Consider the following 19,746-nt stretch of genomic DNA (forward strand, 5'->3'; position numbering starts at 1 on the left):
GACCACCTACTTAGTGTGTGACTTCACCTCTTTCTCACACCCTGAACTTCAAAAACGGCCAAATCCAGTCACAGACGGGCCAAAGGTTAAACCTACTTTTTTGTTTCATTTTTTCAGACTGACGCAGAGCTCAGGATAATCTCTTAATCCACCTGTGAACGACGACTCTCATGGTATTACTAGGATTTTCATAATTTCACACTTGGCACAAATTTCATTAGATGTAACGGTATGTCAGAACAGAATCAAGTGCTTTTGCTAATTACTGTCCTGCACTGTAGGGTATTGTCATTTCACAAGCAGCTCTTCGACCTGTGTCAGGGGAAAATGCTTGGGCAATAACTGCATGTTCTGCCGAACCGAAGTGCATCACGAAAACTACTCTGCCTAAAACTAACTACTCTGTCTCGGATGTGGGAGCCATTGCTGAAGGTTAATTAAACCAGATGAAAGCTGGAGGCAAATTCATGTCATAATCACAGTGTCCAGCAATTTGTGCAAAGCATTGTCCAGTGTGTTATTACAAACCTGGCCTGGGAGGACTGTTTCACGAAATGTAAAACCGTATATGTACGCCCAGGGAAATGATTAATGGCATTTAAATTATAATGCAACTTTAACAAAAGCCCAAGCCTTCAGAGGCCTTTTTCTAAAACCCTGAACACACAAAGATGTTTTTTTCCCCCCTAACACAGTGACTTTAATCTCTCTGTTTTTGTTTGCGTCTAAATATGGGCGTTTTGATTTGCTAAAGTCTGTGGTTCTACATGTGAATTTAACAGAGCGATGGGCGTGTGTAATGTCACCGTGGAAACTGCATTCCGTTCGCGTAGGTCCGTGTGCGTGCGCTATGGGCTGCAGAGTGCGGACCTGTGCTAATTGCCTCAGCGTGATGAGGGTATTGTCTGCGTAAATGTCATGCCTCCCTGCACCTCCTTTCCGCTTCTAATTAGCATCTTTCAGAGCTGCTAACTGGAACTTCCACTGAAGCCGACTCAGCGACTGTTCCAAAGATAATACAAGGGACAAGGAGACGGCTGTGAATCCAGCTGCCCTTTCCAAGCTTGTGCGTGTATGGACGTAAACCCTAAAAATGGATGTAACATTTGTCAACTCTTTCACACAGTGACATACCTTCGTACCTCCCTGTCAGCTTTATTTGTCAGGTAAACCTTTTTTTCCCCTTTGAAAGAGGGGAATGATCTTTTGCTGATACTGCAAATTATTATATTTTCATTGCAACATACCATTGCAACTGTATACGTCATTAACCCCATAATTGAGCTGTTAGCATTATAAAACTTTATGTTGTACTTTGCAATTCTTAAATTCTGAGTTTTGTGAGAAAAAAAAAATCTATAAATGTCAACTGAACTGAAATAATATGATGAATCAGGTCCAGTGTCAGCATACATAACTGCTAGCCCACGAGTGTGACTGTACACCTAGCCCAACACAAAATGTACTGATATGCACCTTCCACAGCTTCACACCCCAAACAAGCACGGACTGCTTTCAGACCTTTTGCAAAGCTTCTCCATGTTTGGTTGATTCTCTCTAATTCAGTCAGATGTAATGTTGTCTGGCAATTGCACATAAATTGTTGATGGGTGATACAAGAGAGAAAATTTGACCAGTGGGGAAGATCGTTGGATGTAGTCCTGTAATGTCTGTTTGACTTGATGTTTAATACTACTACATGTTTGTATTTTTAATTATGCATTTGTGAAAACTTTTTCCCCCTTTATGTTCATGGGGCAACAGAAATATTTCAGTTTAAATGTTCTAATGGGATTTGTTGGCTTTGGATTCTAACCCATACCATTTAAATTATCTTCCATGTGAATATTATTCTCAGAAGAATTTTGAGAAATTCTGCCAAGTTACCAAGTTACGCATTGTAACCCACTATGACCCTTGAATTCTTAGAAATCTGAAAAACAAGCTCTGACTTTAAATTTACGACCCTCTTGATATACGTACATATCATTTTGCAATGGTCTGTTTAAATATAGTGCCTGTTGAACCTAATATTGTTCTTTGCACTATTTCCCTTCATAATTGTTCAAATTTGATATATGGCCAGGGCCTGGAAAAGATGCACGAAACAGCTTTGCTTGCTGAATAAAAGGGCACCTCTGTGCAGATGTCACATTCAAACCTGAAATGGCTCCTTCCGATCACCTCTGCTGTTAAACTAAGCAGCAGCGGCGGCTCAGTCAGTTGGTCAGTCAAGTTTGTTTCATTATAGCACCACACACAAATGTACTGTCACTTCACTGAGGTCAAAACAGTGACACAGTGCTAAAACATAACTAACACTGGGGAAATTGAATGGACATAATGAAGAAACGTTGTGCTGGCAAGTAGAAGAAGTGACTTTAAGTGGACGATAACCCCTTCCTCCCCGCTCTTTGACATTGTTTTGTTTGGTACAGTGCTCTGAAGTCACCATTGTTACCTGCCCTTGTACAGAGGCAATGCAACTGAGCAACTGCAGTCCTGCAATGCACTTACTGCATCCATTAGCCAGCTCTGGTGCACCAGACGTCACAGACAGGAGAGCTAGCATTAATAATAATTAACTGAGGTTAGCTCTGAGTAGTTAAGGGGGTGTTAATGCAGTGGTAACTCAGGGAACACTACCCAACAGGATGAGCCCAGTTGTAATCTGCTGTAGACCCCAGTCATAGTCAGTTTATATCATGGCCCAGACTCAGACTTGTGATGTTCAGGCTTTAGAGCTCAGCCTACACTAAGAAAAATCACCCGGCTTGTCTGGGGCCAGGGTGAACGTGTATGCAAGTAGACAGTGTAGTAGTGTGTTATAAATTAAAATTTTCCAGGTGACACGGAATCAAAAATGTCTTCCAATACAATGTGGTTGTCCCTAGTAAACAAGTCATGAGTGACAGTGATAGGGAATACTTCCCTTCTGCTGTACTTAATATAAATGTCAGCTACTCTGGTCTCATAGAAACATTATTTTTGTTCTCCTGTTTCCATTTACAATTTATCATTTTCCATTAACGTTTTGTGAAATACAACTTCAAAAGAAGTTGGATCACATCACGTTGCTACTACTCCTGGCTATTGTAGATGACTGATGGTCAGATGTCTCCCAGGTTTTAGTCTGTTGGAGTTCTATGCCAGTGCATGACATACTCCAGCACCTGCAGTGTATTAATTTAATGGAGCAATGGAGCCTTGTTTAAAATATTTCATCTTCAGCCAGACATGGGCAGTACGGTAGCCATTATGTGCCTTTGCACGTTAACAGTTGAGAAAAGGCAGAATGTATATACAGGAATCTTGCTTGGAAAAAGAGAGAGAGTGTGTGTGTGTGTGTGTGTGTGTGTGTGTGAGGGATAGTGTGTGTGTATATGTGCGTGCGATTGAACACATACAGGTATGTGTGGGGTTGTGAGTGCATAGCATAGCACAATTATTTGTGTTTGAGTGTATGTATGCAGAATCATGTGTGTGCTTGTGCCACGACAGTTAAAACTGATATGTGCATCAGTAGTGTTCCCTTTGTTGAAGGAAAAATGTGTGACAAAAACATGCTGCCATATTTTGATTACATGACAAAAATTTAGGGACAACTATGGAGTTACAATTTCCTCATCTTGACAAGAGACAGAGGCCCAATCAGCACTACCGGTTGCACAATGACCGCATGTTTCTGGTTTCAGTCTGTGTCAACTGGTCAATAGTGGTATAATGTGACAGTGGGGTTTTGAGCTGTGAAGCGAGTCATGGACTCTAAAGCTGGTCTGGTTACTGTATGCTTTGAAACAATGATGACCAGCCAATCAGTCAAATCAATGATTGAAAACTGCACTATGATAATCATCTTATTGTGTTTCCTATTGGATCTTAGAGGTACTGCACATTTGCAGAGCAACCAGAGCCATTGACACAGAGATGGAAACTGCCTTGAGAAGTTGTGGCTTGGAGCTTTCTTGTGGGTTGTACTGGACTAAGGGCCTTCATAGTAGGCAACAGGAAAGAAAAGGTGAGAGTCTGCAGTCAAATTCTGCTTTGCAGATCTTTAAACCATTAACAGATTTAAGTAGGTTTTCATCTCAGCGTAGAGATGCCAGATGTGTTTGTGTCCTGGTGTTACTAGGGTTATGAAAAAACGTGTTAGGACAGACAGTGAAGTAATGGGTCCAGACAGAAACAAAGCTGCTCCATTTGTTTACCTGGAAAGTTTACATTTGGATTGGCACCAATGCCTTAGTACCCCACTGTCTTAACCATACATTGTTAACCACATATTATAAACCTTACTTATTACCAGAAAAATCAGATTAGCGTAGACACTTTCATTCAGGATGTGCAAGCTGATGAGGTTCGGTGGGTCCGATTTCCCTGAGGGCCTGATGCTACATTGGATCCTGTTGCATTGTGATCCTGGCCTGGTTAGATTTTCAGAAAGTCATCTTCTTTGTATTTTGTAAATGTTGAAATTAAAATGAGGTTTTACTCATTCAGCACAAATGTATACCTACAGACACATGGATAATGTGCACCGGTAAGGAGAGACCCGCGCTCTATGTAGGTCCCTTCGTTCCACAGTGTGACTTGAGTCAAGGTTTGTGCCGACTCCGAGAGCTTTATTCAGCGCGGTTACAAAAGCTCCTAAATTGCACCGTCGGCTGCTTTCCACTATTAAAAAGCACTTCCTGTTCGTTTTTTGTTTTTTTTCCCCCACCCTTGAAAATATTACGGTCCCCAAAGGCGTCCATCAACAGGGATTAACAAGGCAGCAATGCTGCGCTGTACCTGTGCAATTTGCTGTCTGTCGCTATTTAAGGACACAGATGCTATTTATATCAATCATTCTACTGTTACCACCTTCCTTCTCTGTAGGTTCACACTGTTCCTGCTGATCTGTTATGCCACCTTAAACCTACCATCAGCCCCTTCTCCCAAACTCCTCTATCTCCTATCAGTCCCCTCTCCCAAACTCCTCCATCTCCCATCAGCCCCCTCTCCCAAACTCCTCCATCTCCCATCAGCCCCCTCTCCCAAACTTCTCCATCTCCTCTCACCCCCTCTCCCAACTGCTTCACTTTCACAGGGCTCTCTCTCCCAAAACACTGCATGTCCCACCCAAAGCTGCTCTGGGTCCCACCAGCCATCTCTCCCTCATTATGTGCACATTATGTGGGCCCAGGTGACAGCCTGCCTTTTTCGAAAGGTTTTTTTTTGCGGAGTGCCTTTGGATGTTGTGGTGTGTGGTGTGCGGTGTGTGGGTGTGTTGTGATGGAGCTCTTTGAGTGGTTCCCCTCTCCCCCGTGCGCCGTAAGCCTTTCCCCTGATCATGCACCTGCTGCACGCAGCCGCGTGGGGCTGAGCGCACGCTAGCGCTCCCGTGTGCTATCATCCATCAGGGCTGGAGCCGCTCGCCACACCTGCGCGGCCGGCATGTGTGGGGTCTCCAGGGAGCGCAGGAAAGAGAGGAGAGATTTATATTCATCTCTCACCTGCAGCCTCCGGCTCCTCTTCTTCCTTTCGCTCAGGCTCTTTCTCTGTCTCTTTAGCTGTCCTCTCACACTTCCGGCCCTTTGCATGTTCCAGGTCCAGACAGACATTTCAATCCTCACCTTTATACTCGTTTAGTCTCTCTTTGAAAATAATTTGTGATTGGATGACTACAGACCCACACCTTCCTCTTCCCTCAGATCTTGCTTTGTTCCTAAGTCTTGTGCCATATGAACTGACTAATATTTTCCACTCTAAGGTTTCTTGGAGAGAATTTTATAGAAGGGGCTTCAAGTACATTTATTTCATAAGACAAAAAGGAAAATGGAATGCTGGAAAATATTGGTATTTGTATTGCATGTTCGACCTGCCGTTTTGGCTCTGTTTCCCAGAAATAGTTAGACCAACATGTTTTTTCTTTCATGCCTACATTACACTGTGTATACTTAAATTCCAGCAGGTTTCACCATACCTCAAGCTCCACGCAAGAGGTAATATTCAACAGTTCAGATGGAGGTAAAGTCTGACCTGCAGAAAACAAACACTCAGGCTGCACCAGACCCCTCTGTCCAGCTAAGGGTACTCAGTTTGTTTTTTTATTGTGAGGCATCTGTCAGTGGAAAGTCCTGTGGCTGTCAATGCCCCACCCCCTCCTCCCTCCTTGATCTCATTTGCCTGGTGACACTGCAGACCTCCCGGGCCCATTTCCTGCACTGTGAGGTCACCACAGTGACTATTGCCAGGAAACATGGGGGGAATGGGGTGTGGGCGGGGTTTTGGGGCGCTCGGGATCTCTTGGGGTGGACAGGTTGGGAGCACCCTGTCCAGAATGTTAACGGAATGGCGCTATATTTATCACCAGGGTTTTGTTGCTGTCTTGTCCCTGTGGTTATAAGTGGACAGTGTGCATGTTGTGTGTGCACCTAAGAAAGAACAATGTGAATCATAGGTGATGAGTAATTCAGGAAGATTTTGACAGGTGACTAATGATAGCAGATGGATGTGCCCGTGGTTTTTTAAGGATCTTATGAAGGTCCCCTGTCCTTCTGGACAGCGGATACTATTACTGCATGTCCTAAATCAAACTGAAGTAGACCGACATGGGCTGTATTCGGGGGCTGACGAAGTGATTGACTGGCTGTAATTTGGTTTAACTGCAAGTGACAAAAAATGCAAATCCAGTGCTGAATTTTTAGTTTTATGTTCACGGTCATTGAAAACTCAATAATTCTTTTATAGACTCCTGCCTTCATGATCAACTCTAAAAGTCAAATCAAATATGGGCTGATTGAGGATATTGGTACACTAATGTATCACTAAAGTTACAGTATATGAAATGAGACATCAGAGGTGCACCATTCTGCCTGAATTTGATCCTTTTCAGGGTGAATAAGTATAGAACGTAAACAAGCTTCATATGCTGTACTTGGTGGGCAGTGTTTTATAAAAATGGTGAAGAAGGTTTATTTTCATGTGCAGAGATATATATATATATATACACACACACACACACATATAGACTTATATATATGGACATATATATATATATATATATATATATATATATATAGATAGATAGATAGATAGATAGATAGATAGATAGATAGATAGATAGATATGTATAGATATATATATATATATAATCTTTATGTCATGTGACCTCTGCAGATTCATTTTTCCCTCCTGTTTTTAAAACTGAACTCTAGGTGCCACGATTTCATTCTGTTGGACGTCAGTATCCACTTTCAGCTCATACTCTGTTACACAGGACAGGGTTTTAGATGATATGATATTCGTCGGAATGGCACTGAAAACCACAGGCGAGCGTGCTATCATTTGACCTCTGAAGGCAAAAACTGCTGATTTTCGGGTTTCATTTCTGCATTTTTTTAATGGACTGTTCGGGGGGTGGGGTTAAAATTGGCCTCTCAGCTGAAATGCTACCTCTTCTACATGGACAGTTCATGCTCCAGTGTGGCTGTCTTTTTTTTACCACGTTCATCATTTTTGTTCCACTCTAGATTTTTGTCTGGAAACATAAGCATTTTATTTCTTGTTTTAATTTTTTTTTCCTTCCCCATTGGGACACAGAAAATTCAGTGCTGGCACTTTGGACATTTGCTTTCAGTGTTGTGCTCTGGGATCAGCTTTCTTTCTATTTTGACCAATGACAGAGAGGCAGAGATTGGCTAGAGCGTGGAGCCACTGAACCTGGTCAGCTCTCAATGATGACACGTGCACAAGATGCACATTATGATTCTTGAAATCATTTTAAGACCTGGATTCAATCAAAATTTACCTCATGACACATGAACACTGACCAATGTTTAAATGTAGGAACACATCAGAATTTTAGTGAAGACTTGCATTTAACTGTGGGACGTATTTAAGGAGAAATGCACACTGAATGTCGGTTGACTGTTGGCTGTGTGGAAAGTCATGAATGACGGGGGGAAAATGTAAAAATTTGCTCTCTGTACTTTCGGTCAAATTGTTAGTGAACAGTATGTCCAAATACAAAGAAATGAGCCAAATACAAAAAACGTTATTTCCCCGCTCTCCCCTACACTGGAGAAGAATCTGTGGTTGCCTGCACATCAGTCATATGTTTGACCAGGCTACGCAGATGGCCCATTAGCATGTAAGCTATTAATTTAAATTGCCCTGGTGAAAAACCAGCTGTATTAATGGACTGCAGTGATTTTTAAATAATAAAAGCCCTGAGAGGTAGATAATGCAGAACAAGAGCATGCCCATTTATTGACACTTGCTACTTTCCCTCTTTGGCAAATGCTCACAGGAATGTACACACACACACACACACACACACACACACACACACACATGCGTGTCCTCTCTCATCCAGGCCACGCCCCTGAGCTCAATGGGTCTTGAAATAACTGCCGCTCGTCTCTTTCTGTCTTCATTCATCCTCAGACTTTAGTTACTCTTCCTGGTGCCTGAGCTTTGACTGCGGTTTGGTTTTAGGGTGGCGTCTGGGAAAACGGGTCTGACACACGGCCAGCGTGCGGTCAGAAAAAAGAATGAGTTTACTCCGATGGGAGCCTCCAGACATGTTATTGACGCAGTCATCCATATTAGCTCCTGCAGTCAGCTGTTTTAACTGGCGTTTTCTGGGCCTTTGCCGACTGCAAGAATGTAGACTGACACTGGACTGGCCTGCTTGGTTTTGGCATTAATATTACAGTTTTATTGGTTGTTTTTGTTTGTGTTTTTTTTTTCCTACAGGCATTAGAAAAACCTCTTCTGTTCTTTTAATCACAGATTTGTATGAACCATTTAAGGGCTTTGCTCTCTATTCAAACATGGGCCTCTATTTTCTGACATCAATGTCGCATGGTGCATGAGCTCAGTCAATGGTGTGGCGCGTGGGCGCACTGGGCGTGGCTACTGAATGTTGGTGTTTTTGTGACCAGCGTAAGTGAGGAGCGTACAGCTCAAAGTGTGTGGTGCAGGATGAAAATGCCTGGATTATATTGACTATATTATCAGTGGGTGTGACGCAGCTTGATTCATTAATAGCCAATGAAATGACCTTCTTTTTCCCTTTAAAAGCCATTCCCTTTAGGGACAGTCACATGCCTGTGTGACACCCCTGGGAGGGAGATGCGCAGTTCCCAGAGTGCATTGTTGATTGCCTTATGGAGAGAGAGAGAGAGCACCCCCACACCAATACAAAATGAAATAAGCAGACACCTTCACCCTTCCCCCCTCACGGGTTCCAGGCAAAAACAATAAACTAAAACAAAAAACTAAAATAATAAAGACAAAAGAAAGCAAAACTGAGTGGCAGCCTTTTGGCTCACCATTCACAGCTGGCTCGCTTTTCAGCTGACCAGCTCCTCCAGCTCTTCAGGTGGGTTTTTTGCCCTGCTGGGACAAACAAAACTGAAACAAAACTATACGACACAAAAATCAAAACTCACTCTCTCAGTGTGTGCTCTTGGTCTTGGAACCAAACTGTGGAGAGGAGCACACCTGTAAGCGCCTGGGATGATTAGTTAACACAACCCAGGTGTGTGTGTTCTCTCTGCCAGCCAAGACCAATCTGGTTCACCACCAGACCGAATGCCACAGGGTTACTCATAGACATTGCTAAACACTGAAACAGCAAGCCTATGTAGCATCTACATACAGAGTGAAAATAGAACATACATATACTGTAGAAGGGTATAGGAGAAGTACACCCTGGTTTCCACCCCACACGTGACAAGTAACTGGCCAGCTGTTAAACTGTTACTTTTTATTTTTACAATTGTATCGCCCCTCTGTTACAATGGTCCCGCCGATACTTCCTACTTGTAACATTCGGAGTATGTTATAATTTGTTTTAATGGTGCATAAACCCTTTGCGATCACCTCAAAATTAATGTGACTTATTGTAGCCAAAAAGTGCATGCTCTTTGTAGTGCCATTTCACAGCTTTACGTCTAGGTAATTACTTTGCCTTCTGAGTAATTCAGTAAAAAGTGGAAATTATTACAATTCTGCCAGTTCTCCCCTTTTCAAAATATCTTCTTGACCTTGAGTGGTCTCATAAATAAGAGTGGTAATGACATTCTGTGACCACCAGTAATTTGAAATAAAGTATACAAGTCAAAAATTGTTCTTTTTTCTTTGCACAAAATTGATCATTTTATGAAAAAAGAAAAAAAAAAACTGGACAAAGAAATACAACTGATTGTAAAATTTCCACCAGTAATATATGTTAGACTGCTCAATTACAGGTATGTTGTTATAAACTAATAGGCTAGATATAGGAATTTGTAACAAATTTTTAAAACTGAATTGCTAATTATTTCTACATGTTTGTTTTATGTTGATATTATGTTTATTACATATTACATTTATTATGTCAGAAAGAGCCGGCCAGAAAATAGAGCCCCTGGTGTGATTGGTTGAAATCAGTGAGTCACTGCTAAAACAGTAGATTATACAAAAATGGATAGTTTCACCATCAGGACAAAACTTTAAGACCATGTTAAAAATAAAGAGTTTGATTGATCACATTTGGTTTTCATGGCATATCTTGTTTTTATTTACTCAACATTTTTACTTTTAATCCAACTTATTTTTTTGTAAATGGGAGTAGTTTTGTTAGCTTTACAATTCAAGAAGACTCATTTTCCCACCAAAAGTCTTGGTTAGCTTTGCCTGTTGTCCAAACATTGTCTTCTAATTCCCAATTTATTTAAATGAACAATATTAACAAACTGGATGCATTGTAATGCTGAAACAGGAAAGGGTTTCCATGAAAAACAGCCCCATACCAAGGGGTGTCCACATACAGTTTGTCATATAGTGTAAGTATTATTGTTGTGTTTAAATCTTCATATCCATAATCAGCATAAGAAAATACAGCTAGTGCAGTGAGGTCTGTTCTGGGGTTATGACTCATTTTTGTAGAGAGGGTAATGAATCCTTCTCCAGCCATCCTGTGACATCATTTCGACATAATGTGCAGCTACGTAATTTTTCGCTTGTTTTGACAAATGTTCTTGTGAAAGTCAGATTTCCGTCTTGCCCCACCACTTCTTGATACCTGCTTCTGGGGTGTTTGGAAATAGAGACCTTGATGATTTTACACTTGTGTGTATGATGGTAAAGGTGAAGGCAGGAAGATACTTTTTAATGAGTAGAAATTTGATGATTGGGTTTGAACCTTTCATCCCCAGTCTAAGAGAATGATGCAAGCAAGATTCCCTCTTTTACAGAATGAAACTGTAGTAGTCAATGAATGGACTGCTCCTTTCCAGTCTCATCCTGTCTCTTATCATTAGTTTCTCTCTCTCTCTCTCTCTCTCTCTCTCTCTCTCTCTACATCCTCTTTAACTGTCTGCCACCAGGCTATTCTGTCACCATGGATACATGCATTGTTGTTGTTATTGTATGTTGACAGCTTTAATTGATGTGAGTATTAATGTTCTCACACTAAGCAGGGATGGCGATAACGAGGAGAAGTGTGTCTGTAGGCCTATAAAATGCGACTAAATTTCATTTCCACCTTTCATTTTTTAATTGTTTTTGTTGATGAATCGATCCCTACAGCCCTGCACGGTCAGTGTAATGAGAGACCACAGAGGAAGCTAAAAGATGTGGCTTGTGAAATTTAGCCCCCTTCGGCACGTCCACAAAGAAACGGTCACGAGACTCGATTCCCGGCTCTCAGGCTCATTCCTGAGAAAGTGAGGGGCAGGGTCACTGCCCGTAAAGGGTTTAATGACCCGTGCCAGACTGCATGTGTGGAACAGGTGGATGAATGAGGCACCCTGGTCTTTTTGAGGGGGCCTCTGTTGAGATCCGGAACACCTGAAGTGGATTGTTTGGTTATGGACCTTTAAATTTGGTAGGGTTCCGTTCCTAGTGCGATTCAGCTGTTGTTGAATGTGAGTTGTAATCTGTAGCGCATCACTTCCATTTCCATGCTGGGCATTCTCTGAGAGGGCCACGGCAGCGTGATTAAGTGCATCTGTGTGTCAGGAGGCTGTGCCAGACTGGAGGAGTGCCAGTTGTTCTTTGCCATCACCCGAGTGCGGTTTTCGCCATTCGGCTGAAGAGCCCACTCCAGCCCTGCCTTTTTTTTCTTTCTGCTTTCCTGTCAGTTTCTCCGGGTTATGTTTTCTCCCAGTGCACGTGTCCCCCCTCCCCTCTCCTTTTGTGTCATGCGTATTGATCTGTCTGCGTGTCCTTCCGTATATGCAGCGCATATTGATCCGTGTATGTTGGTGTGTCTGTCTCTTCCAGTTTCCTGCTGGTGTTCAGCTGTCTGGTGCTGTCTGTCTTCTCCACCATCCCTGATCATCATAAATTTGCCAACGAGGCGCTCTTCATCCTGGTAAGAGCTCGGAGTTCCATCTCAAAACCTCAACCTCTTTCTCTGCCATGTTCCCCTCTCCATTTTTACGTTTACGTTATATTTCAGCCTTTAGCAAATGCTGTAATCCAGTGCGACTAACACAAATTACATTTTTAAAGATTTCTTTCTTTTTTTCTCCATACTATTTATCTATTCCCATCTGGGAATCAAACCTATAACCTCACAACTGCAAGCACACTTCCCTTTCCATTATACAACATGACCACCCATGTAGTATTTTCCTGCTTCCAACACTTTTTCAAAGGCTAGTAAGCTTGTAGGAAACAATAGGAATATGGCTGATTAATTGTAGCCATATTCTGAGGTGGTGGCACATGCATGCTACAACTCAATAAAATAACATTATGTGTCAACGCCAACTGCCAAGGTATCCCAAACCATACCCTGTCATATACACTGACCACATGAGTGATATTCATAAGTCATGCTCTTTTTTTAGGATCACACCACGGCCATGCAGCCTAAATCTTACACACCCATTGAGACATTGAAACACTGAGGACAGCTGAGGTTGAAATATTTTTGTCTTCAATGTCCACAGTAATGGGATTTGTTGCCAAGATAATTATGATATAATTATGATACTTATGTTATCATTTATATTTGTTTTGACTGTGGGCTCCCGTCTTTTTTTTTTTCCCTGATCCACTTTCACTTTGCCATGTCCGCTTTCACCCTCTGGCCATGCCATTGGTTACCAGTTTGAATTTGCTGTGCCCATACCAAATCTGACATTTATACAGTGTTACTCCCTGACAGCAAAAACACCTAAGGGAAGGTATCACAGGTGAATAGATAGTCCTTTCCTTTCCTCCAATCAAAACTTAATTTTATATTTTGAATGTGGATGTAAATCCATATGTTTTTTATATTATAACTTACATTTATTTTTAAGAACATAATCAAATCAGATAATGAATAATTAAAAGCACTTTTTTCTCTGTGGATTAAGTGAGAGTTTTTTCATTTTTGAATTCAATTCGTTGTTTCAATTCAATGAATAATTCAATAGCTGATAATTTACTGAGAGATTTTTTCAAATGTTGCTTGATAAATTAAAAACACTATTCATATGCTGAAAAATTCAGATTTTTCCTATTTTCCACATAAAATACACCGTAATACAGAAATGACAAAATATATCGAAGAAGCTTCTGTAAATTACCAGATATTTTGATTAAGCAGCACCATGTTAATTTTGGTAGCTATGTCTATAAGGTGGGTTGGAAATGTTTTTTTTTGTGCAGTTTAGATAAAATGGCTGTTAAGGTTTTTTTTTTTCCATTAGAAAAACATGTATTGTCCACTTGCGTGACAAGTAGTGGAATGTTACTTCATTTATTCTCCATCAATGCAATCTGAATTATAATACATTGAAATAGGCTACTCATTTTGCATGCTAACCGAACACAATGCCAGAAAAAGCCTCTTAGCACCAGGAAAGAATCAGATTGTAGTTTACTACCTATATTTGTGGAATCTTTGTCACGATTTTCAAGAAATTGCCCACATATATCCAAGCTAGCAGTACTCTCCAGAGAATAAGCTTTTTAATGATAGGCGATCCAACAGGGTCAGTCCTACAGCCTTAGAGACAAATGTTTATGAATGATGCTAACAGAAGCTAATTTTGTATACTTGACATGACTGGTACAAAGCTGGCATAACGCTAATTTTGTATACTTGACGCGGCTGGTGTAAAAACATCTAAATTAACTATTTAAAGTTGTTTCGGATCATTGTTTCCTATATTTTACTAAACCAGATTAGCTGTCGGAGCTAAATATCATAAAATCAAAAAATTGACCTATCCAGCCAAAATTACCCTGTTCATCTGTAGTACCTCCCCTTAATTGGAGAGATGAGACTTTAATAACCTAGGAAGGAAGGGCTCTGTCACATGACTTGGAGAGAGGTAAAGTGACATTGGTCTTGGGGTCCTGGGGCTCCTGTGAGCTTGCATTCTCACGGCGGTGCTTTAAAGCTGTATGTTACAGTGCAGCTCATCACTTTTTTATGAGGTCATATCAACGCTGGTTGTGAGGACACTTCAGTACGTGTTGTGGTACCCATGTGCAAGAAGCAAATGGATAGGCTATAAACCTCAGGATTGTGGATATTCCTTGGTGTTGGTGTTACCTGAAACTGTTGGTTTTGATGGACCTCTTGGTCCACAGTTGCCCTGTTCATGTCTCTTGTTTACCGGCATGAAGTGTTTGTTTTGTTTGTCAGGGGAGCTCTTCTGAAGGCCAAACAGCAGTGTAAGCAGATGGGGTGGATTCAGGTGCTGTTGACTGTGCAGGAAATAGCGGATATGATCCACTAATCTTAACTGCCTTTCATAGCTGTACACTCAGTTACCATGTGCTTTCAACAGGGTAATGGAACCATGTTGACTCTCTCCTGCATTTAATGGGCAGGTTATGTATATTGATGATTTTTTAAATCCGTGCTTCAGTCTGCCTCTGCTCGCTCCCTCCCTCTTTGTCTCTCTCCCCACTTGAATGTGTTTTACGGACATAGCCATTAATGCTAACTACTGGTTGAGCCTTGCATTTTTGCTAAATGTCAATGCACATTAAATAAAACATTGGGTAAGAAATGATTTGCATTACCATTGGAACAAAATGATAAGAATTGCATCATCGTGTGATGCAGCGTATAAGGTAATCAAAAGAAGCCTGATTCCATTTACAAAAACAAACTGCTTCTGCCTTAGGTGGGCTGAAAACAGCAAAAAATGAATCAAAGTAGAGCCACATGACCTGTCATCCCACTCAATCCATCAGCAACTGGTTCTCACTGGGGAGTTACTGAGTGCCCCTGCCTCACTGTCGCCCCCTGCAGGAGTTTGTGATGATCGTGGTGTTTGGACTGGAGTACTTCATAAGGGTTTGGGCAGCAGGATGCTGCTGCCGGTACAGGGGATGGCAGGGTCGTCTGCGATTCGCCAGGAAGCCCTTCTGCGTCATAGGTATGTGTGTGTGTGTGTGTGTGTGTGTGTGTGTGTGTGTGTGTGTAAGTACCAGTTTGTTTGACCGGCAAGTACCAGTTAAAGAGTATCTGTCTCTTAGTGTGGTTCATTCTTGTCATATCCACATCTTTGTTCTCTACAATCCTGAACTGGACAATCAAATGAAACAAGACAATGAGTGAATAGGTCCTGGCGGCCTCTAACTAACAGGCTATATTGCTGCATCAGAAGTACTGCATTCTAGAATACAGCTTCTAATATGCCAGAGTTTAAGACCCAGTCTCCTAATTTTCTGTGAAGTTCTTTGAATGGTCTAAAAAAATGTAACTGTCTTTGTTTCACAGTAGTAGTTATTGATTCTAGGTAATGTCAAAATATAGTGACGTTTCCCACAGTAATTAATAATCATTGAAGACAACATTTTAAATGAAAAACCGCTTTTTTACCATACTGTCCTATGATAGACTTAAGTGTAGTTTAGTTTTTATGTGGCTGTGGAATTAAATTAATGTTATTATGTAATTTAGTTATATTTATGCTGCTATTGTTCATCAGAGGTTAACATGCTGGTGTGCAGTAACTATATCCTTTACCATGCTGGTGTACAGTAGCTGTGTCCTTTACCATGCTGGTGTGCAGTGACTGTATCCTTTACCATGCTGGTGTACAGTAGCTGTGTCCTTTACCATGCTGGTGTGCAGTAACTGTGCCCTTTACCATGCTGGTGTACAGTAGCTGTGTCCTTTACCATGCTGGTGTGCAGTGACTGTGCCCTTTACCATGCTGGTGTGCAGTGACTGTGCCCTTTACCATGCTGGTGTGCAGTAACTGTGTCCTTTACCATGCTGGTGTGCAGTAACCTCTCTGTGTTCAGACTTCATCGTGTTTGTGGCGTCGGTGGCGGTGATCGCGGCCGGCACGCAGGGGAACATCTTCGCCACGTCTGCCCTGCGCAGCATGCGCTTCCTGCAGATCCTGCGCATGGTGCGCATGGACCGGCGGGGCGGCACCTGGAAGCTGCTGGGCTCTGTGGTGTACGCCCACAGCAAGGTGAGGACCCGCCCCCACACACACCCACTGCTGCTCATTCGCTCAGGTTAGAGCATACCCACACACAGCAAGGTGAGGACCCGCCCCCACGCACACCCACTGCTGCTCATTCGCTCAGGTTAGAGCATACCCACACACAGCAAGGTGAGGACCCGCCCCCACGCACACCCACTGCTGCTCATTCGCTCAGGTTAGAGCATAACCGCACGTGGCAAGTTTGGGATGAGGATGCAGACCGGATGTGTCAGCTCAAAAAGCACTTTTTTGAGGGTGGTGAGTCATCCGTGTCCTGTGAACGAGGAAGGGGGATGATAATGATGAATATCACACCGCTCTTCTCTCTTCATCCTCAGGAGCTCATCACTGCCTGGTACATCGGCTTCCTGGTCCTCATCTTCGCCTCGTTTTTGGTTTACCTGGCAGAGAAGGACATCAACACGGAGTTCACCACCTATGCTGACTCCCTCTGGTGGGGAACTGTAAGTATTGCACACAGACAGGCTGAACTCTGTTAACAGCTGTTGAGGCCCTCAGTTTGTTGTGTCTCTTAGTCTCCAGAATTGGAATGATTATTAATGGATCCTTTCTTTTCTTCTTCTCCTTCTGCGCCAACTCCCACTCCTTCCCTCTCTCTCTTGCTTTTCCTTTTCCCTCTTCACCCTCCTTATATGCATAAATGTGTATGTGCACATGCGTGTTGGTCTCCACATGTGCACGCACATTCATGTATTTGTGTCTGTGAACATGTGTATGTGTGGATACATATACTTGCAGATAACTCTCACCACAATCGGTTACGGGGACAAGACTCCGCGTACCTGGCTGGGGCGGCTACTGGCAGCGGGGTTCGCTCTGCTAGGCGTGTCCTTCTTCGCCCTCCCTGCAGTGAGTTACTCACATTAGCTCATTCCTCTGTCTTTCTTCCTCTCAGCGAATCAGCGATAGGCTCATTCCCTTTGTCCCTCCCCCTCCATCACTCTGTCTCTCACAGGGAATCCTGGGTTCTGGCTTTGCCCTGAAAGTACAGGAGCAGCACAGGCAGAAGCACTTTGAGAAGAGAAGGACTCCAGCAGCCAACCTCATCCAGGTGATAACCCAATTCACAGCAGGCATTGCAGGCAGCACCTGCCCACAGAGGTTGTCTAGGTGATGGCCTCTGTTCCAGCAGACAGTGCAGGTGCTGACTGTTGTAACAGCCTCTACCCCCTTAGAGAGACTGAGACTGAACTCTGGCCATTCAGAGCTCAGCTTTTTGGACTTCTTAGGCACACTGTGAACCAATTAGAGGCTAGACTGCAGGGGGGGGATGTCATGTGGTTGGAGGTGTGAACACTTGGAGAGGAGTTAATTGCTGCTCCTGAAATTAGCACAGGGTCCCAGCAGCACCATCAACCAGCTCAGCTGAATCTTAAGAACTTAGCAAGTTAGCAGTTTTACTGGACTCTTCTCATCGTGTCCATTATACACATTGGTGGAAGCAGGCTATGTAACTGCGCGCGTGTGTGTGTGTGTACGTGCTTGTGTGCTTACATATGTGTGTACGTGTGTGCCTGTGTGCATGTGTATGTGTCTCTGCAGGCTGCTTGGCGTCTCTACTCCACCGATGTTAAGCGCTCCTATCTCACAGCTACCTGGTACTTCTACGACAGCATGTTACCATCATTCAGGTAAGGATCCATACTGTACCTGTCTGCTTAACCTAGTACGCCCCGGCTTCAATTACAATATAAAAAACACAAAATATAAAGGATTTCTCCAAATGCCTGCGGGCCTTATGCTGATACTTTTGACCTACGGAAAGCCTGTTTAGATGAAAGGGATTGATAGACCAGCCTGACCTTTCATTTTCAGTGGCATTTGACCCACCCTGCTGGTCAAAGGATCTATAGTCCCACATTTTTAGATGAATGCGTTTGACCTGCAGAATTTATGGCCAATCGCTGACCCATCGTTCTCTCATTCGGGTCACAAATCTACTGCGTCTCACGGATCATGTAGAGAGTCCACATTAAAGCCAGATCACCTTTGCACACATATTGTAGCCCTTAGCACTAATGAATATATGAATTCAGTTTTTCAGGGTTTTAATCAAAACATGTAAGGAATGATTCAAGAGTTATTTAAGCAAACAAATAAATGGTTTAGAATAGTGTTTACTTTAATGAGGAGCATACACTGTTTTATAAGAGCCTTGCTTATATATTGAGGTATTATATATTCCATGCCATTACACTCGCATAACACTTATTTAATTTAGCATTTTGTGTGCCATTAATATGTTTCATTAGTTTTTGTTCTGCGCCACCTATCACATACATACATGTATACATGATTTTGAAGGGACTTCCAAAAAGTGATTCTTTAAGACTGATATCTCAGTATAATTGATCATTTTCTCATATACTTATTTTCCATTTTTATTATTTATTTCTCTTTATAATTGTTGTGTTATGTTTGAAGCATTTGTGCATTAATTTGACTAATTTTTGTTTATTTAAAAAGATGGGGAGCCCAGATTTTGGGGTGAATAGAAACAATATTCAAACAAAAGTTTATATTCAAAGGCTTGCAGTACCTTCACTGAATCTACCTCACGCTGTAAAAGTTCTCAAATGAAGTGGAAATTCAGTAACTCGTCAGCAATTAAAGAACCCCCCTGTCTTTTTAAAAATGTTTTGGATTTGGATTTCTGTTTATGAGTTTTATTTTATTTTGTTTTTTCTTTCATTGTGTGTTTCGTTTTGTGAACATGGGTCAGAGAACTGACACTACTGTTCAGTCACCTGCAGCGACAGCGTAGTGCCAAGAAGGTCCTTCACAACTCCTACCAAACTCTCCTGTCCGGGCTCAAGCCCTACAGCTCCCCCTACCTGTCGGGGGACAGGTATGCACTTGCCATACTCCTAATCAACCAGGCCTGGTGTGCGTGCACTCTCTATCCCTCTCTCTCTCTCTCTCACACACACACACACACACACACACACACACACACAAGCGTAAACACATTCATGTGCCCACACGTGGGCTAGGACTGACAAACGCTGTAGAAAATTTTCAGTCTATATTTTGTCAGCAATGTGCAATTCCATTCAATCCTGGGGATATTTCAGGGCATCACAGAATTCTACAACAGGTAAATCTACACACCAACACAAACATACATATTTGTACATTTCTTGGTAGTTTATATATTCATTCATTTTTGCACATTTTCATTTTAATTAAAATGATTAATACATGATTCCATTGTTTTTTCATATTCAATTTTATGTTTATTGAGAAGTATTTATGGGCTATTATTACCTAGTATAATTTAAGACAATGTTAGAAA

The 19,746-nt window shown here is 42.2% G+C and overlaps 1 protein-coding gene across 2 annotated transcripts in view; it reads left to right on the top strand.

Annotated features, from left to right (window-relative positions):
* LOC118233083 (potassium voltage-gated channel subfamily KQT member 4) overlaps positions 1–19,746 on the top strand; it is a 54,122-nt gene that overhangs the window by 21,933 nt on the left and 12,443 nt on the right. For both annotated transcript variants that reach the window (XM_035428435.1, XM_035428434.1), the window contains exons 2-9: positions 12,259–12,349; positions 15,239–15,365; positions 16,240–16,415; positions 16,769–16,894; positions 17,190–17,300; positions 17,407–17,502; positions 17,994–18,082; positions 19,174–19,299. In XM_035428435.1, the coding sequence (XP_035284326.1) occupies positions 12,259–12,349; positions 15,239–15,365; positions 16,240–16,415; positions 16,769–16,894; positions 17,190–17,300; positions 17,407–17,502; positions 17,994–18,082; positions 19,174–19,299 (942 nt within the window). The remainder of the gene's footprint in view (positions 1–12,258; positions 12,350–15,238; positions 15,366–16,239; positions 16,416–16,768; positions 16,895–17,189; positions 17,301–17,406; positions 17,503–17,993; positions 18,083–19,173; positions 19,300–19,746) is intronic.

Source organism: Anguilla anguilla, chromosome 8, assembly GCF_013347855.1.
Source record: "Anguilla anguilla isolate fAngAng1 chromosome 8, fAngAng1.pri, whole genome shotgun sequence".
In the NCBI taxonomy this organism is placed as follows: Eukaryota; Metazoa; Chordata; class Actinopteri; order Anguilliformes; family Anguillidae; genus Anguilla; species Anguilla anguilla.